The sequence below is a fragment of the Bombus affinis genome, chromosome 7, assembly GCF_024516045.1.
Source record: "Bombus affinis isolate iyBomAffi1 chromosome 7, iyBomAffi1.2, whole genome shotgun sequence".
Classification (NCBI taxonomy): Eukaryota; Metazoa; Arthropoda; class Insecta; order Hymenoptera; family Apidae; genus Bombus; species Bombus affinis.
Window position 1 is genome coordinate 8,527,571 of NC_066350.1, and position 27,377 is coordinate 8,554,947.

The 27,377-nt window shown below is 40.0% G+C and overlaps 1 protein-coding gene and 1 long non-coding RNA gene across 10 annotated transcripts in view; one reads left to right on the forward strand and one right to left on the reverse strand.

Annotated features, from left to right (window-relative positions):
• LOC126918890 (CREB-regulated transcription coactivator 1-like) overlaps positions 1 to 27,377 on the reverse strand; it is a 64,962-nt gene that overhangs the window by 22,125 nt on the left and 15,460 nt on the right. For all 6 annotated transcript variants that reach the window (XM_050727429.1, XM_050727428.1, XM_050727430.1 and 3 more), the window contains one exon: positions 3,313 to 3,568. In XM_050727429.1, coding sequence (XP_050583386.1) covers positions 3,313 to 3,568 — 256 coding nt within the window. The remainder of the gene's footprint in view (positions 1 to 3,312; positions 3,569 to 27,377) is intronic.
• On the forward strand, positions 1,793 to 17,710 carry LOC126918924 (uncharacterized). 4 transcript variants are annotated; one of them, XR_007711460.1, is made up of 5 exons: positions 1,794 to 2,031; positions 3,250 to 4,462; positions 4,537 to 5,011; positions 5,323 to 5,909; positions 5,985 to 7,264. It is a non-coding gene; the product is annotated as an uncharacterized LOC126918924 (long non-coding RNA). The 4 variants fall into 4 exon arrangements; XR_007711461.1 differs by lacking the exon at positions 5,985 to 7,264 and adding an exon at positions 17,445 to 17,710 and having other exon boundaries at positions 1,793 to 2,031; positions 3,250 to 5,011; XR_007711458.1 differs by having other exon boundaries at positions 1,793 to 2,031; positions 3,250 to 5,011.

A 27,377-nucleotide genomic window follows, 5' to 3' on the forward strand; every position in this document is an offset into this window, starting at 1 on the left:
ACTATTGATATTTCCGTCATAAAATGATTTGAATAAATTGAAAAACGAGAAAATGGTTTGTAATTTTCGTGTCAATATTCTATAAAAAAAAGACACGCACACAGACGCGCGCGCATTGACTTCGCATTAAAAATTTCTTCAGAGAATATAATTTTTTCAGAATCCAAACTGGTTTATTCCGCCTCTACATAATAGGATTCATAGATACATAATCAATATTCATCTAGAAGGACAATTATTTTCAAGAACGTAATTATCATAGGAAAATAATCACACGTTATTCAAGTTTATTAATGTAACAGATAATTGACTATTCCACGCATGCCTGTGTAATATATATTGTACTAAATATCTTGTAATCTCTATAAATATTTCCAGATTTCTTTTAAACATTACCAATACAATCATGATAATCATATCACGGTGCTAATCAAGTCTCAAGATATTTTATATTAACGCACATTAACGTATTCATGAAAAATGTCTGTAACTATTCGGATATTTTCGTGAAACTGTATATATCGACATCTGTCAGTGTCTACTGTATATAAGTAGCTTATATCTTATCGGAGTGACCTGTAAATCAAGGAAGACAATTAAACGGACCAAAAGAGGATCCTGGCAAATCCTTGTTCAGACAAGAAACCAGCTTGCAAGGCTTAAAATGCTTGATCTTCGTCGAAAATTTGCCAGGCAGCCACTCGAGGCCGAGTGGCGGACGTACAACGGGGTAACGAGGTAATATGATAATGAGGGAATTTCTGAGACGAGTCTTCGTGAAAATCGCACCGAAACAAAAGTTGACGAGGGGAAACGTGGTGATAATTCTCAGTTGGCTCGAGCGCGAGACACGTACTTTTTCAAACGGGGTGGATCCCAGAAACGACGCGAAAACTGACTTAATGGTTCGAAGATTACGTTTTAGATTAACCACGCTCTGCGTGAAACGTTCAATTCTATTTACGTCGTCGTTACTATGATTCTTTAAATGAAGGGATAGCCAGCACAATTTCGAGAAAAAAATGAGCCTTAAAATGGCGAGCTTCGAGGGTTGTCGCGCAGGGTTTAAAAACGGGAATAAACGAGAATCTCTGAGTTCGGTGTTGGTCATCGAATTATATATCTGATCAAATACAGAAATTTCGCTTCTACGATTATACAGACGAAATATCGTTCCTTTCTTTTTCTTCAAATACAATTTCAACAACAAGTTAATTTCGTCAAGACGTCGTATATTTAGTCAAAATACCATTAAATTGCAAAATAAATCTCATTCGTTGATATTTCTATTGCAACGACTAAATTAGTCTCGTTATTCCATATTTGAAGTATGCTCGGTTCTAGCGTTCAGAAATCAAAGAAGAAAGCGTTGCAGTTTCTTTATTTAAAAAACTTCCTTTGGACAATTCATAGCTGGAAAATTGTCCCGATGGAATAGATATGGTGTCTTTAATGAGCGTACTCGTCGAGACAAACGTAGACTGTGACAAAGTGTAGACATTAAATTGCAAAACGTTCGTTTCCAATTTGCGAACAAAAAGAGGAAATCGCGCGGGAAGATTCACGAGGGTGCGAATTGGCTGAACTGTAGCAGATATCGTATCGAATATCCGAACAAATTGACTATTTGTCGCGTCTAGATGACGCGTGTTTCCCCCACGATAAAACATTTTGCGACACAATTCTGTTGCGACTGGTTAACAAGCGACCGCCTGATTGGCGCGCTCTTTTTTCCGCGAATCGTACGCGGCCAGTACAATTTTCAGCGCGGTCGGCATCATCAAAACGCATTGTAACATTAGTAACGTGTTTCTACGAAGCGATGTGATCGGATCACAACGAGTCAGATACAGAAGAAAAACGTGTCGATCGCAAGAATAAAGAACACTAGGCTGGTTCGAGCGTGATGAACAGGAGGAATCGCGCGCGACACCGTTGATCGGTAGACAGATCCACTTAGGCTTAATTAGCGACGATTACTTAAATACGTCCTTATTTCCATGGATATATCTATGTACATATATATGTAGCGTATGTATATCGGATCTGTTGAAAGGTTTTGTTCAATTTTTAAAAACACATTATTGTTATGATTCGAGGTGTAAGTGTTGTCCGTGATAATTGTAGCTGCTGGCTGTAGATGTCGCTGCCGGGGTACTGCTATTTTCTTCTAATTTTGGTGCGTAGAAGAAAAATCGGACTACGGGTGCCGGGATTCGAGAACCCGGGTCCCGAACTTCGTAACCAAAGGCGCTTACCACTGTGCTACCGTTGTCCGGTGTTAGTGTCGAGTGGCGCTATTTGTTGTCGAGTGCCGCCACAGATTATTTTATTTCATTGTTGCAAGATTATCAGATTACCAACGAACTTTGCTTGCTATATATCTAACTCCCATTCAATTCCATACAACTGTAGCATTCATCACATCCAAACATCCACACATATAACTTTGTTTCTTTTCATTTCTATGTACACTATCCTATACTTAACTTGTATACTATCGCGCGTTTACCTTTGGCTTTTAATTAGTTCGGTATCTACCTATATTCCTACGCTCTTTTTTCAAATCTCTTATCCTATCTTTCAGCATATCTTCTCTCTCAATACGCTAGAATCTATCCTACAGCATCATTTTAATAGGTGTTTCAAGATATCTATCTTTAAACTACACAGAATACATTTGCTTTTTTACTCTTCCAACCAGTAACGATTTCCCTCCTACACGTTATCCGCATCTTATACTTGCAATTAGCCCCTGGTTGCCTTCTTTTCCTTCTTTCTCCACGTATTCCGTTTTCTTCGCTGTTCTTATGTATTTGTACCTATATTTGGCGTTCCAAATTTCACGATATCACACTCGACCTTGCAACTCTTTGTCCCGTTGCATCAGAATTTTAATTATATCAAGTTTTTGCTGCCTTAGATTTTCTACAATCCTAGCTAACCGGTAACTATTTCTCTAAAAGTATTCTTCTCTTTCTCTGCTATTTTCTGTCCTTCCTATTTTCCTTTCTTTTTCACTCAGGCATTCCGTAACTAACACTCTACCCACGCTACCTTTCTAATACCCTTTTCATATCTCGAAGCTTCCTTCCCTCCTTTGAATCTAATTTTCTCTCCCTTGCTTCACTAGATTATCAATGTTTACCGTTATATTACTCTATAATATAATTTCCGTGATTGTTTATTACGATACTATCTTTCGGTAAGTTTATCGTATTCTTAATATTATTAGTTTCTTTGTAGCAGTAACGATCGCCCTCTATGGATGACGAAGAAAAGCAGAAAAAGCAAGATTGAACGTATCTGTACCTCGTCGATGGGGGATGGTGGTGTTTGACTGGCAGGCTTCGTTGGCGCTTTGATGCAGAGCCGAGTCTGAATTCGTTCTCCTCCATGTGTCCGGTGGTGGTGGTGAAAGATACGGAACACCGCTGTACGGTGAGGTATCGTGCCTTTTTTCCATCGGACGAGGTCGCATCGGTCCAACTCCCATGCTCCTACCCCTCTCGTTGTTACGATACACCATAGAATTGTGCTGCATCTCTTCCAAGTTGCTGAGCGCTGTCTATAAACGCGAAAACATTATTTAAGCATTTATCTCGACAATCACATTATCTTGCCACTCGAAGAAGCATTTTTGCGTGCACACGAATAAATTTTTATCGATTGCATATCTTGCACGTGTCTATTCAAACGACACGAAAGGAAAAACTCATTCATCGTGTTTCTTTCAACTAGAACAAAAAATATATGGATGCATGTAAAATAAATGTCCATTGTGATGTAGAGATATTCTGTCATTTTTACACACATACATCGATCGATAGTTCTTACGTATAAGTGACAGCGTCATCCTTTCTGAACGTTGCCCAATCTTATCAACCTTAACTAAACCTCTAAATTCTAAACACTAGGACGTTCAACTTTGTCGCTATTACTAATTGCATTCCAAACATCTGGTCCTACCCTCGGGCATAGATGATAGTGTCATTCCTCCGAAATTTTTCTTTATCTTATCGTTATTTACTATTTAAGTGCTTAAAACTTCGCCTTTCCTTTAAGTCCACGCTAATTGCATTCCAAATATGGACGTTCGATCTACATATCACCAGCTGAAGCTCGCTTTGTTGACTAACGTAACATAAATTACCACGAACTTGAAACAAATATCGTTTACGTTACTAGAGCACGAATGTTTATGTATTTATGGAAAATTTAAAGGTTCGAGGATACGCAGGCTACACATATTATACGAACATGTGTAAAATATTCAAACTAAAGTAATATTTAATAAGCAAAGCAAATCTTCGTTTAAATTCTATTTTACAGATCTGCATAAATTTCTATTGCTCAAAAGAAGAAGAAAAAGAAAAAAAAAAGGAAAAAATGTATAGTGCATATTCATAGAATCACTATTTTGCAGAAAACGAATGCATTACGTACATGGAGCAAATGAAATGTAAACAAATTGCTATTCTTCGCACGCAACAGCTTCCTTTAAAAACTTTCTACAGAAACAGATTCTCCCTGCAGGTACGATGAAAACGAACTAGCTCCGAGGAAAGTAATTTTCTTTTACCTTCGTTCTTTTTCGAGTTGGTCGGAATTTTCTCGTCCTATGAAACTCAGCCTGTGAAACGTTTCATCCGTTTTATGAGAGGACCAATGCGATATAAAGAGACTTAATGCAGGCGTTCGATCAGGACACGCTAGAACGAGAATCCGTGTCAGTTCCTCCAAAGATAAATCCATGGAGATAAGTTTCCCTTTGGAAAATATGAGCTTTTCCTTCCTCGAGCAATCAGATCTTATATCCACAACTTCTTTGAAAGCAAACTAAAGATTCAAAGTACAAGAATATCGACCCTTTGATAACAACATTAATAAACGAGCTCGCGTTTCCGTGCTAATAGAAATTCTAAAAGTCTGCGCTTTTTAAAACAGACTACGACGAAACCATCGTAGAAATCCGCGATACAACTCGTACGAGACGATTATATACAATACAGTGAGTGTTTAAAACTTTAGAAGCTTAAACTTTGCCACTAAATTCTTCTTATTACCATAAAGAGTCATAATTAGGTTGCGAATTATGAATTTATTATTATTTATGAATTTATTTAAATATTCAAGAGTCAAAGCAGCAAAGCAGAATATACGTAGTGGCAACAAATCGATCGAATATCTTATAGAACGCGTTGACAAATTTTTATTATTAGTTTGCAAATATTTATGCATTTGTGGAAGATTTAAAGATACTAATCTTTGCATAATGCGCGTAGTATCAAAAGATCTATAAAATATATTATATATCCATAGAGTATACTGACAAAGTATGGCTGTTACGTTCGGGACATTGTGTGTATATGGAAAACTGGTGTCGAAATTCCTGCATACTATACGAGACTGGTTCCATCGGAAGTCTGAGTTACCTGCGACAACAGACAGGTGGCTTGCGTAAGGCAGAAAAGGATTTCGCGCTGGTTCGCATCAACGCGAGTCGCGTAATCGCAATTAATGCGACGCTCGCGGTAATGGTCGTTCTCATTATCATCGCGGTGTGTATTGGATAATGCTCGAGCGTATTCGATGATCCGGCGCGAACGTGAGATCCGTGTAAACAGCCAGTGTTAATTTTCGGTCTTCCAGAACGGTAAAGGGAGAGAGGAGATCGGTGCATATGTACATTTGAAATATGAAGCGGGACGGTAGGCGGGACAATCGATGACGGTACTATAATTAAAGTATCCTTCGATATTTCGCTCGAGAACGGACCAGAGTAACATCACGTGTCGTCGATGTCAAGGCGTCTTCGTCGAGCAGTGAACGGAACGAGGCGACGTACACTACCGCTTCAAAGTATCCGGACACTTGCTCGTTTCTACAAGATATATTAATATGCATATGTAAGTATCTGATAATAATTCTAATAATATTATTGCTATCGAATCGATTATTAATTTTTACCACACTCCTTCTAGTTAATAGCTAAGTGGCCATGTGTATTGGCAAGCGCATACTCTTATTTTTCAAAGAAGCGTCGTTTTATCACGTCCAAAATACTGGCAAATGATATACAATGCTTGATAATACATTTGCGCTTAATTAATTACTATATAAACGTTATAAGAAATACAATGGCGTGGAAATATCTTTGGTAGTCAGCGTATAGACCAAGTGACTCCGTAGGAAACGTAATAAGTATCGTATTGTTTTTATCGATTATTTCCTCGTTAACTCCTTGATAAAATTTATGTGCTGTTACTACGGACCAAAGTGTCGGATACTTATGAGCCATAGTGTACGAAGACAGAGGGGGAAAGAGCGAGACGGAACAACGGAGAGGAAGTTTATAGTGCACAGCAAGATAAAAACGAAGCGACCGTGAACGTGTACGAGGAATTGCCGCGAGCGTCGCTTCTAATAGCTTTGTGTTGGCCGTTTTATTCGCAGATCGCGCGAAAGCTGCGCTCTTAACATTGGCCTGATGGCAGGCGGATTCACCTAACCTTAACTTAGAATGTAGATGAAATTCGACGCAGGTATTCAAGAAACTCGACATCGTTATTTAGAACAATGTAAGAACGAATAACCGCGAGTCATCGGCCGGCGTATGTCGCGTGTATGCGTGAACGTAAACGACACGCGGCCGCCGTAATACGAGAACGTGGAACGAGGTTGTCTCTTGGCAAATCCTTAATTAATAAAAACACTGGATATCGAGGAAAACAATCGTGAACAAGCATGAACGATCGTGCTTGTTGTCGGGCTACGTGTTGTTATAAATAGCCGTAACGTTCGAGGCAAATTATTAATTATAACACGTTAACCAGTACACGAGCGGACGATCATGGCTATCACGGTGCAAGGTTCAAGGGAAACCGCATTCTTCGAACGGCAAAGGCGAAAAAACCTATTAGTAAACGCACCTCTCGTTTCGTTTTGTTTCGTTTCGCAGGATCTAGACTAGACGTTCGCGAAGAGAAAAGACCCGGGGAACGCAGAAACAGAAAACTAAGAAAGGAAACGAAACGGTGACAATAAGACCTCGTGCAATGTGATACTTATATAACGCGAGTAAAAATTGACTATTGGCATCGTGTAATATCATTTGCAAAACATCAATGAGAGTGAAATGTTTGTGAATTCGTTAAGGAACAAGCAGTGAAATACATAATGTGCGAAAGAAAAATGAAGTAAGTTATTTTGTACAATGTGTAAATGTATTAAAATAACGCAATAAATAATGCTATAGGTGTAACGAGCATAGAAATTATATTAACATACGATTCATATTTTTCCCTCTGAAAGAAGAATAAAGCGTATTCTCTGGGATAAGGAAAACTTCTTCTATAGCTATAAGATCAGCATAACAAAACATGTTAGCACACGAGAGTTGAACTTACGGTACGATAATACGAAATTCATGATAGTCGGGTTCCAATAATAACGGTGCCAATGAAATTTTAAAATGTTTCGTATAACGTACATATCCAATATGCGTATTCTTACAAGATTTCTATAACTGTTTGAATATTCTCGCGAGCCTCTGTATATCCGTATAATAAGTAACAGATGGTCCTGTTGTAATTCTCTAGCCGCATATGGGCGTAAAATTGTGATCAATGAAATCGGAAAAACGCTGTTTAGAGATTCAACTTGTCCAGCTCGCTGGCCGATCGGACGCGCCGTGGCTTTCCAATTTTAGCGTCGCAAGAATTGTATGGCATAACGATATATTTTTAGTCGGTATAGAGTACATACGGTGTGTAGCGTGTACGGGCCGCTTCGAGTGTTTTCCCCCGCGGCGCCGCGCACTGTTCACAGGCCACGCTGTAAACATAACGACAGGACAGGCACCGATTCTCTGTCTGCGACGACACGTGCTCGAAACAGGTACGCCCGCGAGAGCTCATTCATCCAACCAATACCGACCTACGCTCCTCCTCTGTCCGTGTGTATTTATATTACCGGCCGAATTACGATTCGGTGGACGAATTTGATCAACACCGCAGCCGTGTTCGCGTGCCGAAAAGTCTGCTGGCGTCGATTAACCGCGACCGAAGGGAAAAGCAGTTTGATCGGATTTCGTCACGAGTCATGTTTTCACCGCGTGCTTCGCTCCACTAAATTGTAAACTTTCCTCGTCAGATAATACACTATTATTTCCCGCCTTGTATAAGCTTCTCATCGCCATTAAAACTCGTAGGAAAGATACGATAAGTATATATCTTCCGTTGATCTTTGTATGTTAATGTCGCTTTATGACCGAAGTGAAATATTTTAATATAAAATAGCTGCAATTGGAGAGAACGCGTGGGCTCCGAACACATAGTTGCGGAAATTGCATAGAACGTACAAAAGATGTAACAGAATGTTTTAATATATCCGATGTTTTAGCATCTTTCAGAATTTTAATATTAAGGCAATCAATATTTTTTAGATTGTGAGAGTAGGTGGAAAGGTATATTATTGCCGTCAAAATAGAACAAAAGACTAGCTTTAGTAACAGAGAATCAACCGACAATGTATGAAATTTAATTCAATATCGTTTGCCTGTAAAATACGAAAAATATGACTCGCGTTGTTCCCCTACGGCTTTTATCTATTGTATGAAACGACATTGCTGTCACAAATTTACAAGTGAAATATCTATCGCGTATTTAGGTTCGCCGACGTTATCGCGACGCGAGTCGTTGAACTTGCATTAAAAACACCTGCCAACGATTACTTCTTATGATACAGATCTGAGAAACGATACAGGACTCCTCCCACTTCATTTTTTCGTCCGTGCATTCTTTCTACGTGATCTCAAATTCTAGAAATAATCGTACCGGCCGCTGTATGTGAATCACCATGTGTAATACGCGATTTTTCTAGAATCACGCAAGACCATCGAGCTATAAGAAGCACGTTAAATCGAACGCAGCGTTGTGCGTGAAACGCGAAGCGAATGCAGCGATTTTCGCGCGCGCGCTCGTCGTACTTCTGCAGTCAGAGATCTTAATGAAAGAATCGAGTTAGCAATCCACCGCGAAGACGAAGGGAAATTAATAAGCAGTCAACCAGTATGAACTGGTATGAACCGCGGGTTAGGTCGACTCATTCGATCGTCACAATTAGCAACGATTCTCTGGTTGTTAGGGGAGCTCGGGAATCGGCGAAATCCGGTCTAAGGTTCGTTTTCTACCAGGTGCTGTTCATCGATACGGCAAAATCAAGGTAATTCGTTTTGCTTTGCCGGGTTGTACGTTTCGTTGAGAGAAATTGGTTCGATCGTGCGTTCACCGCTTCGATTACAGCGATCGAAGGATTTGCGGTAATGAACAGGTAGCTGCAATGAATGCTAATGAAATTTTAAAACGTCTCGTAGTATTTATTCGATAACGTTTTGTATTTATAGAAATTTTCGATTACTTTCACGAATAAACGCGTGTCGTTCTCTTCGCTCGATTTATAAACGGACCTCTCGCGAATCCTCGAATCAGCTTCACTTTTCGCGAAATTATCAGATTCAAAGTCGCAGAATCGAAATCTAATCTTCGTGAATTTATCTGTCACAAGGAGGTTTCGTTTTAATGATCGTAAATTGAAAAAGCGAATCGAAACGAATAACATTTGCAATCGTAGTTCTTCCACGCGTATTAATTTATGGAATCGATCAGCGCACGACTTCCGAAGGATTCGAATGAAGATTACATGAAAAGAACACGATGAATCACATCTTTTATTTCTCGCCATAATATCAGGCACAATATCGAAAATATTGAAACATTGCTTGCCTCGAACCATCTCCTGTGACACTCGCATTTAAATCGCATTTACCGCAAGCAACAGAAGGACACAGATCTCGTACTCAAAAGTCCAACAATTTACTACCACTAATATCACTCAATGACAGCTTTAAAATCTAATTTCATTCTAATCGATTATGAATTGATCAACTCGAATTACTAGCGAGCGAAGCTCCTTATTGCAACAGTCTTTTCAATTCGTTCCCAACGAACGATCTACGAACGATAATATAATAGTTCGACGCAATTTCACGATTCACGCTTGTCGAGGCATAATTACTTCGTGGAATAGTAACAGAGATCTTAAGGCGGAATAATCGTGGTGTAGGATAATCGTCGAGCCAAGTGTGAAGTTCCCAACGAAAGAAAAAGAGAGAAAAAGAGAGAAAGAGAGAGAGAGAGAGAGAGAGAGAGAGAGAGAGAGAGAGAATAACGGGGCGCACACGCTAAAAATAACAATTTCATCGGTTGCACGGCCACGAAGAGGAACAAACTGACCCGTAATTCGTCGGGTGGAGAGTGGAGAGCAATGTTTCCCGAGTTGGCGCGGCTGCCACGCGTCTCATACGATTTCCTGTGGAGGAGAGGGCACGAAGAAATTCGTCGGCCGTCCCTGCGTGCCATGTGTTGCTCTGTCGTAGTTCACACGGCTGTTACCTAATATCTGTTGAATTATGCCGTAAACAAGGAACAGTTCTCCCACGGTTCGGTTCACGGACGACACCTCGCGTACGACACGGTCGCATACACGCGCGCCTGCCTTATTATCGCCTTTCGTTTCGTTCGTTTGGCAAATCGCAGTTTCTAGACGTCTAGACTGGACTCGAGAGAGCTCACGCGAGCTATGATCGCGTGCCGCCGCGATAATCCGTAAATTGTTTAGCGGCAACGATTGGACAACGTCCAACGGAATAATATACGGCCGCGAGATAGTTACAACGCGAGAGAAATGTTACACGGGCGATCTTGCCGGTGAAACGGTCGTGTCCCGGCTCGGGAACGAACCTTACGATGTTACGCGCAACGCAACGAATTCTAATCGTTGCGTGTATCGCGTTAATAAATAGCATCGCCACCTGTTTCCCTAAAGTCATCGGCGCTACTGAAAGAGCTGTCTTCCGACGTAAGTGAAAGAGGTCACTGAATTACCTGCCGCAGTTATCGTCCAGTTTCGAACGATGATCACACGGGAAATATATAACGGCTGTGTGATGCAGCGAGCATCACGTATTTCTTATCAATCTTTTCGAGAATTTCAATTCTGTATAATTTTTGATATTTTCGTGGTCGATAATCAGTTGCACGATAAGTTCGCTGTACGTACACGAAAGTAGTAAACAAAGCTTTAAACTTTAAACAAAACGATACGACGATTTGTTCTCCAGTTTTATCGACAACGACGTGTCGTATAAAAAATTGTATTACATATTTTATCTATTTTTTCACCTTCTTGCAGATTATCCGACCGTACCCAAGCATCTTACGCAAATGCCTACTAGAGAATTATGCAGAGGTCGTGTTCAAATACTCGATCGCGAGAGAAATTGTTTATTGGTGGCAAAATACCAGTCTGTGAATAATCGTGTTTTGCACGATTCAGAATAGACGTGTTCGAGAATAGATATTTCTCTATATCAGAGAGAACATGCTAAAGTAGAAATATTATTCTTAATCGAATATTATGCGTTCGATGGTAGGGTGGTAAACAGGACGCCCGTTCCTGGTGAACACGCAAATTTCACTGTAACGGTTGACGTAACTTAATTATCGATGACACGGCAGTGTATTTAGGTTTCAATTAGGAAAAGGGAGACAAGCCGTTTTGTGTACGCATGAACCACGACCATGCGAGCTTGTGCTTCTATTACGTTACAACGTGGACTATGTACAGCCACAAACAAGATTGCGAAGTAAACTATCAAGGGATACGGCGAATACGAGAATCCTGTACATAACGTTGTTTGAACATGTTTTTATCGTTTTGAGTTATCTAGAATTCTCAGTAATTCGATGATTAATATTAATCCATTAAAGGTCAGCTTTGCCGTGACCCCATCGGCTTCTGTTTCTAACATGGCAGCCATGAAAGGGAATTCCAAACATTCGCTTAATATTTTGTTCGTCGCTATTTCTAACCGATGATTAACTGTTTCAATATTTTTACGACTTCTGCGAAGTATTAGGTCGTCCGAAAAGTTTCTTTCGTTTTAAAAAGAAATAATGGATGTACAACATTTTCCGTTTTATATTATTTTATCGAATTACGTATGATCCATCTTGTTCTATCAAAATAAAGATCACAACGTTCGACAGATGTTTGTATAAAGATGTGTCGTTATAAAAGACGTGTCTGTAAGAGGAAAACACTTTTCGAACAACCTAATATATACTTGGTTTAATTATCTCGTAGCTTCTATCGGTATATACCTTCGCGTTTGTTTCAAACACGAACACGGTCGAGTCTCGTAACGATACTGATGAAATTTTAAAATGTTTTCTACAACACACACGATATATTCGTAAAACGTGTCGTCAAGCGTTCGAATGCTTTCACGAGTTTGCGTGTACATAGTGATAGTTCGTCGTTAAATACAAGAAGGACAAGAAAGAGGAAAAGATCGTTTAAAACTGTATCGGACTAGTAAGCAGTAAGTAGGAGGCGTTTAATTTCGTGGCTTTCTCGCTTTGCATTCGCATACCGAACCGACGAATTTCCACGTCGGCCGATACGGAATATGGCTGACGTAATTCCACCGTATGATCGGTGTAAAGCTGGGAATACTTGGGCCGAAAATTATTTTCAGTGTGCTCACGCGCGTTCATTCGATACAGGTTTTAAGAGGTTTCCATCCGCGGCAATCTTGCTCGTCGGATCGCTATACAACGCTATTTGCATACGATAATATGCAAAATGTATCAGTGACGATGCAAGAATAACCTCGCTGGCGCCTTTTTTACCACACGCCTCTCGTCGATGCGTGCGCGGCACACGCTCGCGCGTATTTCAAGACTCGACGCATCCTCCGTGGTTACAGCGATACGAACGTGAAAATATTCCTCGGTGTTCTGTTAGTTTCCCCGATCGAACCCTTTTTATCGTCTTCATTCCGGAAATTCTCTCGATCAGAGCCGTTCGAACGCGATACAATCGCGCTACGCTATTCCTCGTTTTGCATTTTACGGCACACTTTTGAGTGGACTTTGTTCTGATATCTTCGTGTGCCGATCTCGAGGAAAATCAACGCGAAATGTACAACTACATTTTCGAACGTAAAAATCGGAAATATCATTTACCATACATTTGGTATAGAAAAATATTTTTTATATAAAACATTTTGAAATTTCATTTGCATAACGATATACAACTATCACGACCGTAATGATAAAACTTGAAATCTATTTTACGTATACGGAAAGCACGAGATAGTTTCTGCGAAACTGCGAACAAATATTCAATAAAAAAAGATAGTATACATCGTGAACATGTAATAAATAATAGAGACGGAACTATTGAATTATCCAGGCTTATTAATATGATAATAATCATAATTACAATCATAATTAATAACAACAGATAATTGATTAGAAATACTTTCGTGGTTTCTGGCAAGTATGGTATACCCACTTGCACTAAATGATCTTATATCTTGCAATCTTCTATGTACATTTTCGAATTTGTTCCAAACTTCACCAATTTATATATATGAATGAAATCACTGTGAATGAAATTTCGAGATATCTTATACGATATACGCAAAAAGGTTTCTATAAGCATTCAAACTTTCGCGAATCACCAGCATAAAAACAACCGCGTGAAGAAATATGGATATGTTATCCTTCGAAGGAAAAACTTGGATTCGAAGATCGCTTTACAAAGTTTCTCGTTCGAGTAATCGAAGACGGTCGTTAAATATATCTGAGGATAGACATAATAAGACAACCAATAATACATCTTGATCTACGATAATTTACTAAGAAACATCAAGTTGTAACAATTAAACGAGGTGTGTTAATAAACAAACGATCGAGTCTCCTGAATAAAAATTAGCTTTTTCTTCAAGTGGTTAAAGTCAGTCGACGAATTACCATAAAAGATTCCATTCAGTTCCATCTCCGCGCACTCCACCTCGATATTTTTAATCGGAAAACATTCTGAGTAAGATAAGCATCTATACTCAAACAATTATACGTAGTATTTAAAATACAGATCAGATAAGGCAAGTTTCTCTAAACTTACATTGCACGATCGATTCAAAAAGTAATATTTCAAACTGCTGCTAGATACGTTGATTGAAATTTTATTATTCGCTCATTTTATACCATCACGGTAAATACTACTTTTGCTTATTGCATTAGTCTCTTGTTGATTCATATATCCACATACAACGTACATAACGTTGCTATAGATCGGCCAAAGTATCCATATACGGCACCTTTTGTTCAAACACGATGAATGGATTAATTACAGTCGAAAGAGAGGGCAAAAGACGCAAAACAAAGACGCCCGAAAATAACCTTGCATCGTCGTATTGCGAACTATGAAATTCCACGAGACGAATATTGTTCTATTGAGTTGGCAACTAAGTGATTGCGGATTTTGTCAATACCACCCAATGACAAAATCCGCAATCATCTAGTTGCCAGCCCAATAGCTTCGTACGAACGAAAGCCGTTGATTCGTGATGACGGAAGAAGAAGAAGAAGAAAGGAACAAACGACGTATCCGAATTGCCGGCACGTGGCATTGAACGACACCGATTTTTAGCGCGTAGCCATTTAAATACAATCACGCGTCATCGCGCGTGAGCTTCCGTTGCGTTCAAGAAAGGTTATTCCGTTTCCGTCTGATTGCAAATCGGAAATCCTGACGCTTGATTCTTCCGAGCAGCCTATTCTCTGTTTTATCGAAGCTTTTGAGAAAAGAACGCGTATATAAATTTCTACCGCCCTTTTGTATTGCGCGAAGAGCAAGATCGGTAGTGGCAATTAAAGTCGCTCGTTAGATAGAAACGCGTGTTTCCGGCGAGTAACAACGAAAAATATTCTATCCACGTCGACTTGTGCAACGGTACACACGTATACAGAGTGCCGTCCAGATACATAGACATAAATTGCCGTTACGTGTGTCGATTCCACAAACGTTGCTTTCCTACTTTCCATCCTTTGATCTTTTTAATTACCGAACGATTGTAACGTAGAGACAATAACGTGATTTTAGCACACCATTGTATTTATTACAGCGTTTGCATGCTAATTAATTAGATCGAAATGCGTTCAATTTTGTCTCCTTCGTATATAGTATTCCTCGTATGAATGCAACAATTTGATACTATGAAAATAATCTGGTTCGCTGAGAAGTGAGTATACCATTACACAATATTCGAATATTCCATATTTTATTTGGATATGAAAACTGCTTCATACTTATATTCAACTTTATATTTTATTTGGACACGGAAACTGCTTCATACTTCATATCTTCCAACGCTGCGGATACCAAGAAAGATAGGACTCTAAAAATTTCTGCGTCGATGTCTTAATTACGCGCGTGGCGTTAAACGCAACCTGTGATACCCTTTAAACGCATCGATGCTTTTAAAAATAGCATCAACCTCGGCATTTTCGAAGAAGTACATATACAGTAAGCAAAAGGAACGGAGAAGACAGACGGACGACAAGTATGTAGATGTATTTTTACCACGAGGAATGCGTGGCTGCGAAAACAGACATTCTTAATTGACAGCGGCGCTAACTGAAGGTGATTCGTGTCGTGGCGCGTACCTACACAGATTCGTCGATGCGTCTCGTCGGCTCGTGTCGCGAACCTGACATTGAGAAAGTTCTCAATGAAATGGTCGCTGGCGCGCTCTTGCGTTTCATACGCTGGGAATAATCCGAAGGATAAAAAAAAGAAAGAGAAACTAACGCGTGATTCATTTTCACGGAAAAACGCGAAATAGATTCTCTCGTCAGAAACATCGATTCAATTATTCATGAATTTGTTTTCTTTAAAACGTGGCCGAGTTGTATTTCGTCGAATAATAGACGCGCCTCGATATATATTTCATGAAAGAAAGAACGTGATATTTTGGAAATAATGTAGAATCGTGAAGAGAGAAGCGAGAATTAATTCAACGAGCTGTTTCCTTCCTTCGTGATTCTGATAAGAGGCCGCTTCTCCGCAAATTTCGCTCGCAATTCACCCAGACGCCCGTATATTTAACCGTAATTTACCCAGTACCGAGTATGCTATCGCAATCAGGATCCATTTTGACCGTGCTCTCTCCACCGTATTTCACTCCTCATCTTTCCTCCGGTTAACGCGAAATTCTATCTTACCGCTGTCTCATTTTCAAAGCAACTCCCACTCTTTGCAAATTGCCGGTCGAATTTCACCCGAAGCGCACTATCATTCCCGACATTCCTATTTTTAATTGGAAAAATGTTTGATCTCTACACACGCGAGCGCTGAATTGCATTTTCCATGAAATTTCAGAGCAACGTTGTTCTTCGTAGAGTACAAAAACGAAAGGAACAGGCTGGTTCGATCGCGTTGCTTTCTTCGACAGACATCGTGATACCCTTCGTTCGATTATACACCTGTTAGCGAACCACCGGTGCACGCGATCCGTAAAAATAGTGGCGTGTTTGTCTCCATTGCATAATCTGCGTCGATCGATCGACGTTCGTGTGAATGAGCCGACGAGCGAGCAAGGTGGAGCTTGGTTCGTTTTTCGGTACATGGAACCACCGCACCGGCGTGATCCCGGAATCAAGGACACGCGAAAGGTTACAGACACTCGCCGCTTTTGCAACGCAAGATGTTATCTATGCTATGCGTCTTTTGTAACGAATTTCGTGCAGCAGACGAACATCTGTAAGTTTGTCTTCGATGACCGCATAGAAAAAGTTGCTTCTAAAGGTCGCCCATGTGTCGACAGGCATGTGCTTCGCTCTTTAAGACCGTAACGAATTGCGGGAGAAAAGGTTGAAGCAGAATTGGCGACGAATCGTGAACCGACTAACCTCCTCTTATTTCGAAAAGCAATTTTAAAATTTCAAACTTTATTACGAACAATCGTCAGAATTAGAAATATTAAAGTAACGCATCGCGCAAAGAATTTGAAAAGATTTCCTAAATAATTTACCGAGATGGAAAGAAATGATCGTAATATTAGTCGTTGTCCGTAAAGACTAAAATTTGAAGTTTTCAGAGTTATTTAGTCGAAATAAAATTCAATTAACGATGCGATTAAATGTGACGGAGATAGAGGCGCGAAACACGTGGGTTCGATATTGCAGTAAACACGGCTCGTCTGATCGAGTCGGTGGTTTAACGCTAATCTTACCATGCCTCGTTAAACGACCAGTTTCAAAATATAATTATCATTGTACATTCATCGTTGTTTCTTTCGTTCGTCAAACTTTACGCAAATTCTTATATTATCTGATCGATCGATTTGTCAATTTTTATTAATAGAAGAATCTACATAAAGTTAGACAATTATAAATTAAATTTCGGGACCAGTCATTTGACCGGACCCGGTAAGGTTAATGTTAAAAAGTTTTGAAAAGAAGACGACCGCGTTTAAAGGCATTTTAATGATGTTAGATATTCAGTAGACCCGTGTCCTTCGACTTTTACAGATGATATTCAAGGACAACGGGGCCGATCGAACGCCGATGACACTTTCCACTTTGTAATTTTATCCTCTTCTGACCCCTTATGCACATCGACCGTTCGATGAGTCGGCAACGGTGCAGTGGAATGAGAAATTATAGGATCAGCTACAGTCACTTGCGCGTAGGCCAGTGGCGTACAACTTTCCCAGAGGGAAAACAACCTTCGCCATTATTCGCGGATGTTACTTAACGTTCTCAAAAACCATAAATAAAAATGGTATCAATCGAAATTGTTGTCGACTGTATGTTTTTAGCCCACAAATCGAGAAAGGTCATTCTTGATACATACAAAGGCGATTTATCGCGTTTATCGCTTGTTAGATTTCGTATTGTTATTCAACAACTGTATGAACGATTTTATTTTACAGGTAAATGTAATTATCATGCTAAAAAATTTACATATAAAGACATAAATAGAATATTCTTCGCTAGAAAATAAGATATTCGACATTGCTGACGATAACGATCTAGCCTGCGCTAGCCGAGGGTTAAAGACACTATAAGCTTCCATGAATTTTCATTCGACCCTAAAAACGGTCGATGCTTTCATCTGCGTCGTATATAATAATTCCTCTGTTAACATTTATTGAAAAAAAAAACTCTAATTTCCTAAACGTCAGCCATTTACCGAACGATATTCGAAGAAACAATGTGCACGGATTTCCACGAAATTTGTATTCGAAGCTAAAACCGATCGATACATCCATCTCTACGTGGTATATAACCAATTTTCAAGCTATCGCGTACTTTTTCATTTAAAATTTGTTTAACAAACTTTAATTTCCTGAACTAGAGTCATTTACTGAACGAGATCCGAAAAAACGGAGCGTAGGAATTTCCACGAATTTCCACTTGAAGCTAAAACCGATCGATACCTCCACCTACGTCGTATATAACCGATTTTCAGGCTGTCGTCAATTTTTCGCTTAAAATTTATTTAACAAACTTTAATTTTCCAAACGATAGTCATTTACTGAAACAGAGCCGAAGAAACAACGTTTACGAACTTCCACGAAATTCTATCCGAAGCTACAAACGATCGATACTTCCACCTACGTCGTGTATAAGTAATGTTTGTGCTATCGTGTGCAATGTTTCACTTTACAACACTTACTAGCATTTACTTAAGAAGCTCTAATTTCCTAAACGAGAACGATTTATCGTATGGTACTCGTGGGACGAGGTGCACGAACCGTATTCTTGGGGTTGTAGGTAGGACGAGGACACACGGGACAAGTATGAATGGCGAGAAACGCGGAAGACGTTGGAGAGGTCGGGAACCGATCAGTGAGGAGCGGCAAGCTCCCCCTTGCCACTCCTTCAACCCTTCTATTTCGCTCTCTCTTTCTCTTTCGACTTCGCTTCTAGTTCTTTCACAACGACTTCGCTCCACCCACGCAACGACGTCGGGACACCCACCACCGTCTACCGTCTCCCGACACGTCGGTGACCTACTTACAAGGGGACATCCGTTGCCATTCAAGGTTGTACAACACGAAAGCACGCAGGACTCGCCGTTGCTCGTTGTATCCTGTCTCACTACATCCGATCTCGTTTTTAAAAATGTTACGTTACTACTAGACTTTCTGAATCTTTGTGAAAACTCATATACAAAGCATCTCGCGTAAAGTGGTCGATCGACCAAGGGATGATTCTATGTGGACAAATAAATCGAAAATATAAAATAAGATTCTTTCGTCCGAAGCTTGTATTTCAATGTAGAATAAAATATTTATGCACCTGGAATCAAATCGGTATGATCGCTTTATCAACGTAAGTAAGGAAATGAAACCTCGATAGCTGTTGAGAAATTTTGGTTTATTAGGAAAGTTTAATCGAACGATAAAGAACTTATGATACGATAATTTGCAAGCTGCGTATATTTCCATTCGTATTACACAGGATAATTCCTTTCGTGAATTTATAATCGCATCTGTATATTTTGAAATTAAATTGTACGTTGAGTCGTAATTGGAATATTAAGTCGGCACCTAATTCACGTTCGAGGCAACAGTCTACCGAGACAAACTCGGTGAGAACACGGAGTAACCTTTAACAACTGCATGCTAGGAAAGGGGAGAATGCGCTGATCGACGCCCACGTGTCCGATTTTCTCTTGGTTGCTGGATATTATCCGCTCTTTAAACAATCGTTTTGTGGGGCACTCTGACCATAAACGTGCTCGTGAAAGACGCGAATAGAAGCAAGAAAATTTATGGACCCGATGATTGCCACGCCATTAATAGATCTGACAATAAGTCGCGTTTATACTTTCTAGCGACGCTTTCGTTCGTGTGAACGCAGTATACTTACAACGTTTCAACGAGCGATCGTGTTTTATCATCGTGAAATCGATCGTGGGCTGTTCGAGCCATGACTTTTTATCGCAAACGTCTTTGCCTGTAAGCGTCGGAAAAAGCAGTAATCGGGATTCTAGGAGATTTCGTGGAATATCAAAGTCGTCGAGAGAAGGCAAAGATCCCGTGGAGACCAGGGTACACCGGATATTACGATATAATCATCCACAGAAATGGCAGATAAATCAAACGCAAATATCGCCTGAATTCCCATCATCTCGAGGTCCCTTTGAGCCAGTCCGTACGACCGAATACCAAAATTCCGAAGAACGAGATCTTTTAAAGAAAAAAGAAAGCAACGAGAAATTGGAAGCAGTTTGAACGTAGGCTAGACGCAATATGAATTATGTATCAGGAAAATCCAATTATATCGCAACAGTGGGATGTCTGCGTGGAAACCGTTGGAAGCTTCTTCTTTTATAATCTCGAGAGATCACCGATGGAAAAAAGTCAGGATATTATAACTATACCAGCCGTGAGAGATATATAGTTTCTCGTCATCAAATTGAAACCACTCGAAACTTTTAATATTCTTCTTTTTAATACAAGTCAGAGGCGCGAGCCAATTGTAATAACGAAGTTTATCAATTACTAAAGTATTACGCACGTGTATATATGCAGATGTTGAGAACTTGTATGCTCCTATCCTTCGTCTTAAAATTACATCTGGTTTTCAATTTTTCTGCTTGAACCGCGTAATTATTTATTATTTTATTTATTATTTAAATGTGATCATAGATGCGCAAATATTTTCACGAGCCGACGTATTATACAATAATTAGCGAGAACGAAATGTGTGCACATCGGCGATGTTTCTACATCTTGATGACCAGAAACCGTAGAAGAAGGCGTAGAGGAAGACCCGTGGATTCACGAGGGAGTTTCGATCGAACCAGAGTAAGGATCAATTTCCGCGACTAATGATATATAAAGTAACGGAAACGGAAGATTCTCTGGCAGGAGAAACTCGTTGGAGCTGAGGAGCGAAATCCTAATCAGGAAATTGTTATTTTCCGTAGGGTTGTTGCCGCGAGCGGATGGCTTCGACGTTTCCGGCATAGTCCCTTCCGAATGAATCGGAAGACGAGTGGCTGGAATCTCCAGCCTCGAAATATTTCCACGCACTTACGTACCGGCATGAACGAAACCATCGTGCACGGCCACCTGTAGAATAAATAACGACCAGTCGATTTCAGTCGTCGGCTTACTGAATCGTCTGGTCGAGACAGGAGGGAAGGGACGAACAGCGACACGAGGCTTCGCCAAGTGTCTGATAGATACGGATTATGTAAAGTGGTTACAGTAAGCGCGACAATTTGCATGAGAAAAATGATTGAAAACTAAATTATCATAGATAAATACCATAGAACGACGCGCAAAGGAATTTAAACTTTTCAGAATCGAATCTTTTTGTAGCTACGACTTTGTACTTTTTATCGATCATTAATGGTAGAAACTTATTTCTTCGAAAGATTTCGTAAAGAAGAGATAATGCGATAAAACTTTTAGATTTACGATAAACGCGATAATGGAAACTCGGACTGAGAAAAATGTCTAAAGATAAAATTATGTCGTAGAAAAGAAATGGATCCTCTAGGACCCTTGCGGCATTGAATTCTTCGAAGCTCCACGTTTGTATTTCTTATCAGTTATTAATAACAGAAACGTATGTTCATTGACGTTCTTGTAAAGAAGAATTTGCAGAAGAATTCTGTATTAATAATGCGATCAGATTTAAGTTCGGTTGTACGTCAAACGCGGTAATTCGAACAGGGAAAAATAACTGACGTTGTCATGTAAAAATGACTCATCTTTACTAATGCAAGACATTTTCGGTCAATACCCATCTACGTAATTATGTCGAGTATATCATAAATAATCAATCAGGCTCGTATTTCTTTGCCTAATCGTCTTTTCGATCCTGTATTATACTTATAACGGTGCATCTAATGCAAGTAAATTTCAACTACAAACGATCGACTGAACACACTCGTACGAATACGTCGGCAGTTTCAACCCTCGTGTGACCAGACTGTAAAAACGTGGTACAGGGTGGATTCAGAGATTCAGTACAGAGACGAAAAGGAAGGAGAGTAGTTGCGAAGACCGCGAGACCAGGCGCGGTGACTGGCTGCCGGGGTTAGCGGAACTAGGCGCAGTTGCAGCTGCAGCTGCAGTCACGGCGGCAGTAGCCATCGACGTGCCGCTAACGAAACAAGCAAACGAGTACCTGCAGAACGCGATCAATACTCTGTATACGAGTGCACTCCGCTTAGGAGCACGTGTTCCCGTTTGTTTTGTTCCTTACCCCTGCGGCACATACCACGAACTCGAGTTCCACCGACCAACTCGTCACAAGAACGTTAACTTCTTTCAAACCTACCAACGTCCATGACATCCGCACACTAATTCACGAGAGTACACGGACATTTAGCATAGGAAACTTTGATACCTATATTGCACGTGCCGAAACATTTTGAAATTTCATTGATATTTTAACGAGAGAGGATCGTTCGAAAGCAATCTGAAAATGTGTATATAGAAGTTACAAAGTATTTACTGCAAACGTATGTACAATCGATCATCGAAGTCCACATTATCGTGCATTGAGTATAAAATTCTAGTAGAAACGTTTATTAAATTGCTTTGGAAATACATCGATAATAACGGTATCGATATACAGCTGCAAGTAACTTTCTGATAAAATACGATTCTGATTTGTCGGATAAATTAAATTACACGAAATTCAGCGTGGGTGTATGTAAATTTTCGTGACCTACTGTATCTGAAAATATAATTTTTTTTATGCTTTTGTGAGCCTGTTTATTGGATTGTACGAAAGGGTCGTGGCATTTGCGTTATTTTCTATCGGAGCTAACCATCGGGAGAAATGTAAATAAATATGTGTAAAGCTTGTTAATGCGTTACAGAGTTATTGCATCAAAGAATAGTCATGTAGTTAAGGTACGCTTGATAGAGAGCGTTGAAAGGCCAGGATGGAACAAACACCGACTATATTCCACTCGTATTCGAACCGTTTAATCGTCACGCATAAATTAACGCGGCAAATTAGCTGTTTAGCATGAAACTGTTCGTCTAGTTAGCCGACCGGATAATGGACAGGAGGCATTATTCGCGCGACAGGCTAATCACAATTATGTAACCCAGGTTAAAATAACCGAAATGTCATGTACATTCGTCCAATCGCGAAAATTATCTTTATTTTCGCGGGATTTATCATTGCAACATATTTATATTCTAAAATCCTTCGTTCAGTTCCTCTCTTCATCTTTCACTTCTCATCCTCCACAGCTATACGAACCGTAACTGTTAGGTAATCATTTTCTGACGCGGACAGAAACGTATAGAAAATAGAAGGATATATGTCCCTTAAATAAATAATTAATAAAATTAAACTGCTGATTTTTTATGTCTCTATCGACTGAATAAAGATACTTCACGAGATACACCAATTTGTTCTTCATTTATAAATCTTTCTCCTACGTGTCATCCTTTGTATTATCCATAGATTTTATCCCACAAATGGATAAATAAATAAGCAAATGAAATTAAGCAAATAAAGCAGTGCTCGCTTGTCCGTCAACTTAATCAAGAAATGAAACCGAATAGTTTTCTCGGCGCTAAAATAGAACGGTTATTGGACGAGTGGCGAAAGAACAGGAGGATAGAGAAAGATCGAGAGGATGAGAGAGTTGTGTGGCAAGGAGGGTGAAGGGAAAAGCGAGCAGAGTTGTATCTGGAGCAACGGTATCAATGTTCGGCAGCACTCTAGCTCGGGTCCAAGAGGTTAAGCCGAGTTTGCACGGCAACGTAAACTCGGGCGCGCGGCAGGTGGGCCACTGCACGTGCGCGGCCAGCAGAAATCCGCTGAAATTCGATCGATTCCGGCAGCAAAGGAGGAAGGTTCGAACATTCGGCTGTAATCGAGCCGGCCGCGGACTGGGGCGAACGTTTGGCACCACCGGCCTAGAATCGACTGGTGCTAAGAAACCGAGTGCTCTCTTGACCCCGATATCCCCCGGGGGTGCGTTTCTTCGCGCGATCGAAACCCGACCTTGGCTTCGAGACCGATGCGCCCGGGCACACTCGCCTCCTTCCTTTCCAATCCTTTCATCCTCCTTCCTGACAACCACCAAGCGACTCGTTACACGTACCCAACCTCCTCCTCTTTTCTTTCCCTAAAGGAGATATCACGTCCAGTTCATCGCTGAATCTTTTCCACGCATTCCTTGTACAGGATATCGTAGAGCTTTGGAGCTGTTTCAGATGATTTCATGAATAAAGAAGAGGGGGAGGAGGGAGGGAGACGAGGGTTTGTTAAAGCAAATTCATACTTTTATACTTTGAACGAGCATCGCGCACGTTTCGTCCATGGTTGGCGTAAGAGATGAAAACGGAGTTTATAGCAGAAAGAGGAAAGTTTAGATCAGTTCAATGGTTGATTCGTCTTATTAGTTTTCTAAACGTCGGTGTTTGAAATAGCGAGGATTGGGACTGACCTAAGCTATTAAGGACCAGAGATACGTTAACTCAACGTTTCATCTGTAATTTCTATTTGGCCAATTTGTATTATCGAATCTTATAGAATGCATGTTCTAATTATGGAGAGATATTACGAGAATTTGCTCATTATTTTGTTCGTTGTTGTTTCCTCTTTCATCCGCATCCTACAATGTTATCTTCAAGGAAATTCGAGTATTTTATATCGCTATAGTAAGATATTTTTCTTACATCGTACAATTTCTCCTGTAGCTTCGATTCGTATAACGGGCTTCTAATATATTTTGTATAGGTAAATTGATAAAATAACTTGCTTTATTTACGTTTTATGACAATGATGTTGCGTTTACGTAACTTTACGTATTATTTCACTGCTTGATCTTCAATGAGTTAATAAGTTTTACCCTTACGAAATGATGTCGGAAACAAAAGTATACTTGTTACTGAACAAGAATAGACCTATCACTGTTCATAGGCAACTCGCGAATACTGTTCGCCGGTCAGTATATCTTTTTGAATTCATTGTTAGCGATAGATATTTTAAGTAATAAGGTTTCACGCGGTCATGAAAGCAGAATAACTTCGCTTTGACCAGAACCACGGAGTCGAATTCGGCAAGCACGGTTAATTAACGGCCATGCGCGCAGATTCGCGCGAGCTCGTTAAAGGCGATTGATCAGTGACGAGTGTTGCGTGAAAATTGTAGCAGTCAATGAGTCGGTCAACGTTCCATTCTTCTATCTATTTCTGCCATTCGTTTTCGCTAACGATCCAGCAGGAAACCGAGAAGGAAACAAACACGTGTTCTTTGGCTGCACGCGTACTTCCACTCGTAAATATTACAACACTTTTCAGCTGCATATAAGACACGACAATTGCTTCAAATTATTAGACAAATGTTTATTAGCCGACTGCTATTTTACATTGGTGCAATGTAACGAGGCAAAAATTTGTGGAAACTATTCGTAAGAGTCGGAGGAAGAACGTGACGAATATGAATTAAAAATACAGAAAATCTTGATTGAAATTTGGGATTAAAATAATAAATCGAATAGGGCATAATATGTTCGTAAAATGTGTCTACATCTGTAGACACATTTCTGTAATCGTCCTAATATTTACGGACGGCTGTGTATATCGATAGCATCTGATCGTTAAATGTCACATTTTGACAAGCGATCTGGCTCGAAATTTAATTGAGCAGTGAGAGGATCATCGATAAAAAATGGATAGCAGGGTATGTTCCCCTTTTGCGCGGTTCTGACCAAACGAGCTTACTACGCTCGATAACACGCGACGGCCCGTTCATCCCCCTTTTCGCTCGTCCCTTTTTCTTCCCCGTGCCCGGTTCCATTCGCGAGGATAAATGAAAAATGCAATTATCGCGACCGGAGGATCCATCGACGCGAGAACGCACGCTCCACCCTCTGCTAAACCGACTAATGCGCGTATATACGTGACAGAGGATGCTCGGGCTTCGTTACGTATAATTTCGTTAAAGTTGAAAATAGCGGCTTCTCCGCAACCGAAGGAAACATCGTGACGAATTACAGTGTTCGCGATCGCAAGGTATCAAACAACCGTAATGATCGTACGATGGTCGCGACGAAAATAAAGACACGAATTTTTCTCGGTGACATAAGGAATTATATAATTTTCCATCGGTACGACAGATCGTTATTTTTCTGTCGGAATTTTGTTCGAAATAAAAATTAGCTTTGCAGTTCTGATTAAGCTGATTGGTACGTTGAAGGCTAATTAGTGGAATAACGCGTACAACATTATCGAAAAATGTAAGGTAATCCGCGTAGATACTTGACGGAAGACTGACAGACAAGTCATAAATACGGAAAAGATTTTTAACGTTTATCAAAATTAGTTTACCAGAATACTATTGATTTTCTAGCTTTGTTTCAACCGACCCTACACAAGGATATCCGTCGATCGTTTCGTTCCTTACTCTATGTCGATACTGTTCCGCATTTCAGCAAAGTTACATCGCCGGACCTTGCTAGTTCTCACTGAATAAGTGATATATTGTAAGCTCTAGCATACACACGGGTAGCAACGATCGATCGCGATTCGATGGCAAATTACAAGCCGGTAGCGAGTTACGAAAGCTGGTAAACAAGATTTTCGGCTCGTCCAAGCGTCGCGTCGTTCGCATAGAAACGGTTCCAACGAGGAATTTTCCAACTGCTCGTGCCACTCGACAAATTTCTCCGAGAGTCGAGACTTCCGACGGACCGTGAAATTGATAAAAGAGACGCGACAAGAGGGCCGGAACATCGTTCTTCGAGCTCGATCGAAACGGTAATTAAATTCGAAGTGTGTCGCAATCACGATGCCTCTCCTAACGTAGGTTAATTTTACAGATATTAAATTCTAGAAACGAATTATGGGAGAACGTACGACAGACACTCGAACAACGTGAGAGTTCACGGTTTAACGATGTACAATTTTTAACTTTGTAAAAAATTTGATTACGATAGCCTATTGTATGTCATATGCATACTTTTGCATGTCATATATATATATATACATATATTATTAATGTGTTTTTACAATAAAATAAGACAGAGAAAAGGAAGTTTTATTAACCGTTCCACGCTCGATGTTGCATATTACGTAACATTGCATTTTAATAAGTTCTTAATTACCTTAATGATAAGCGTACTTGTTTACGACGAAACTGATTTTAAAGTTTAATGCGTTGTGCCTTCTTCACAGAACTGTGTTCAAGCGACTCGAAATAAATAGATGGCCAATCCGACGTTTCCGAGAAAATAATTTGCGTTGTTGAAAGCCCAACTGGATTTCAATCATTAAAATTTGAAAATTTACATAAGTATTATGTGTATATTACATATTGTGCATTACGGAATGTATCGTCGGCCGAGTAATTCGATACAATTATTTGCAAGTCTCTGTAACAAACGATTTCACATTTTAATCATAAAAAATTAGCTCGCCGGAGTCGTCTAACGAGTCATTAGAGGAAACATAGACAACGCTGTAA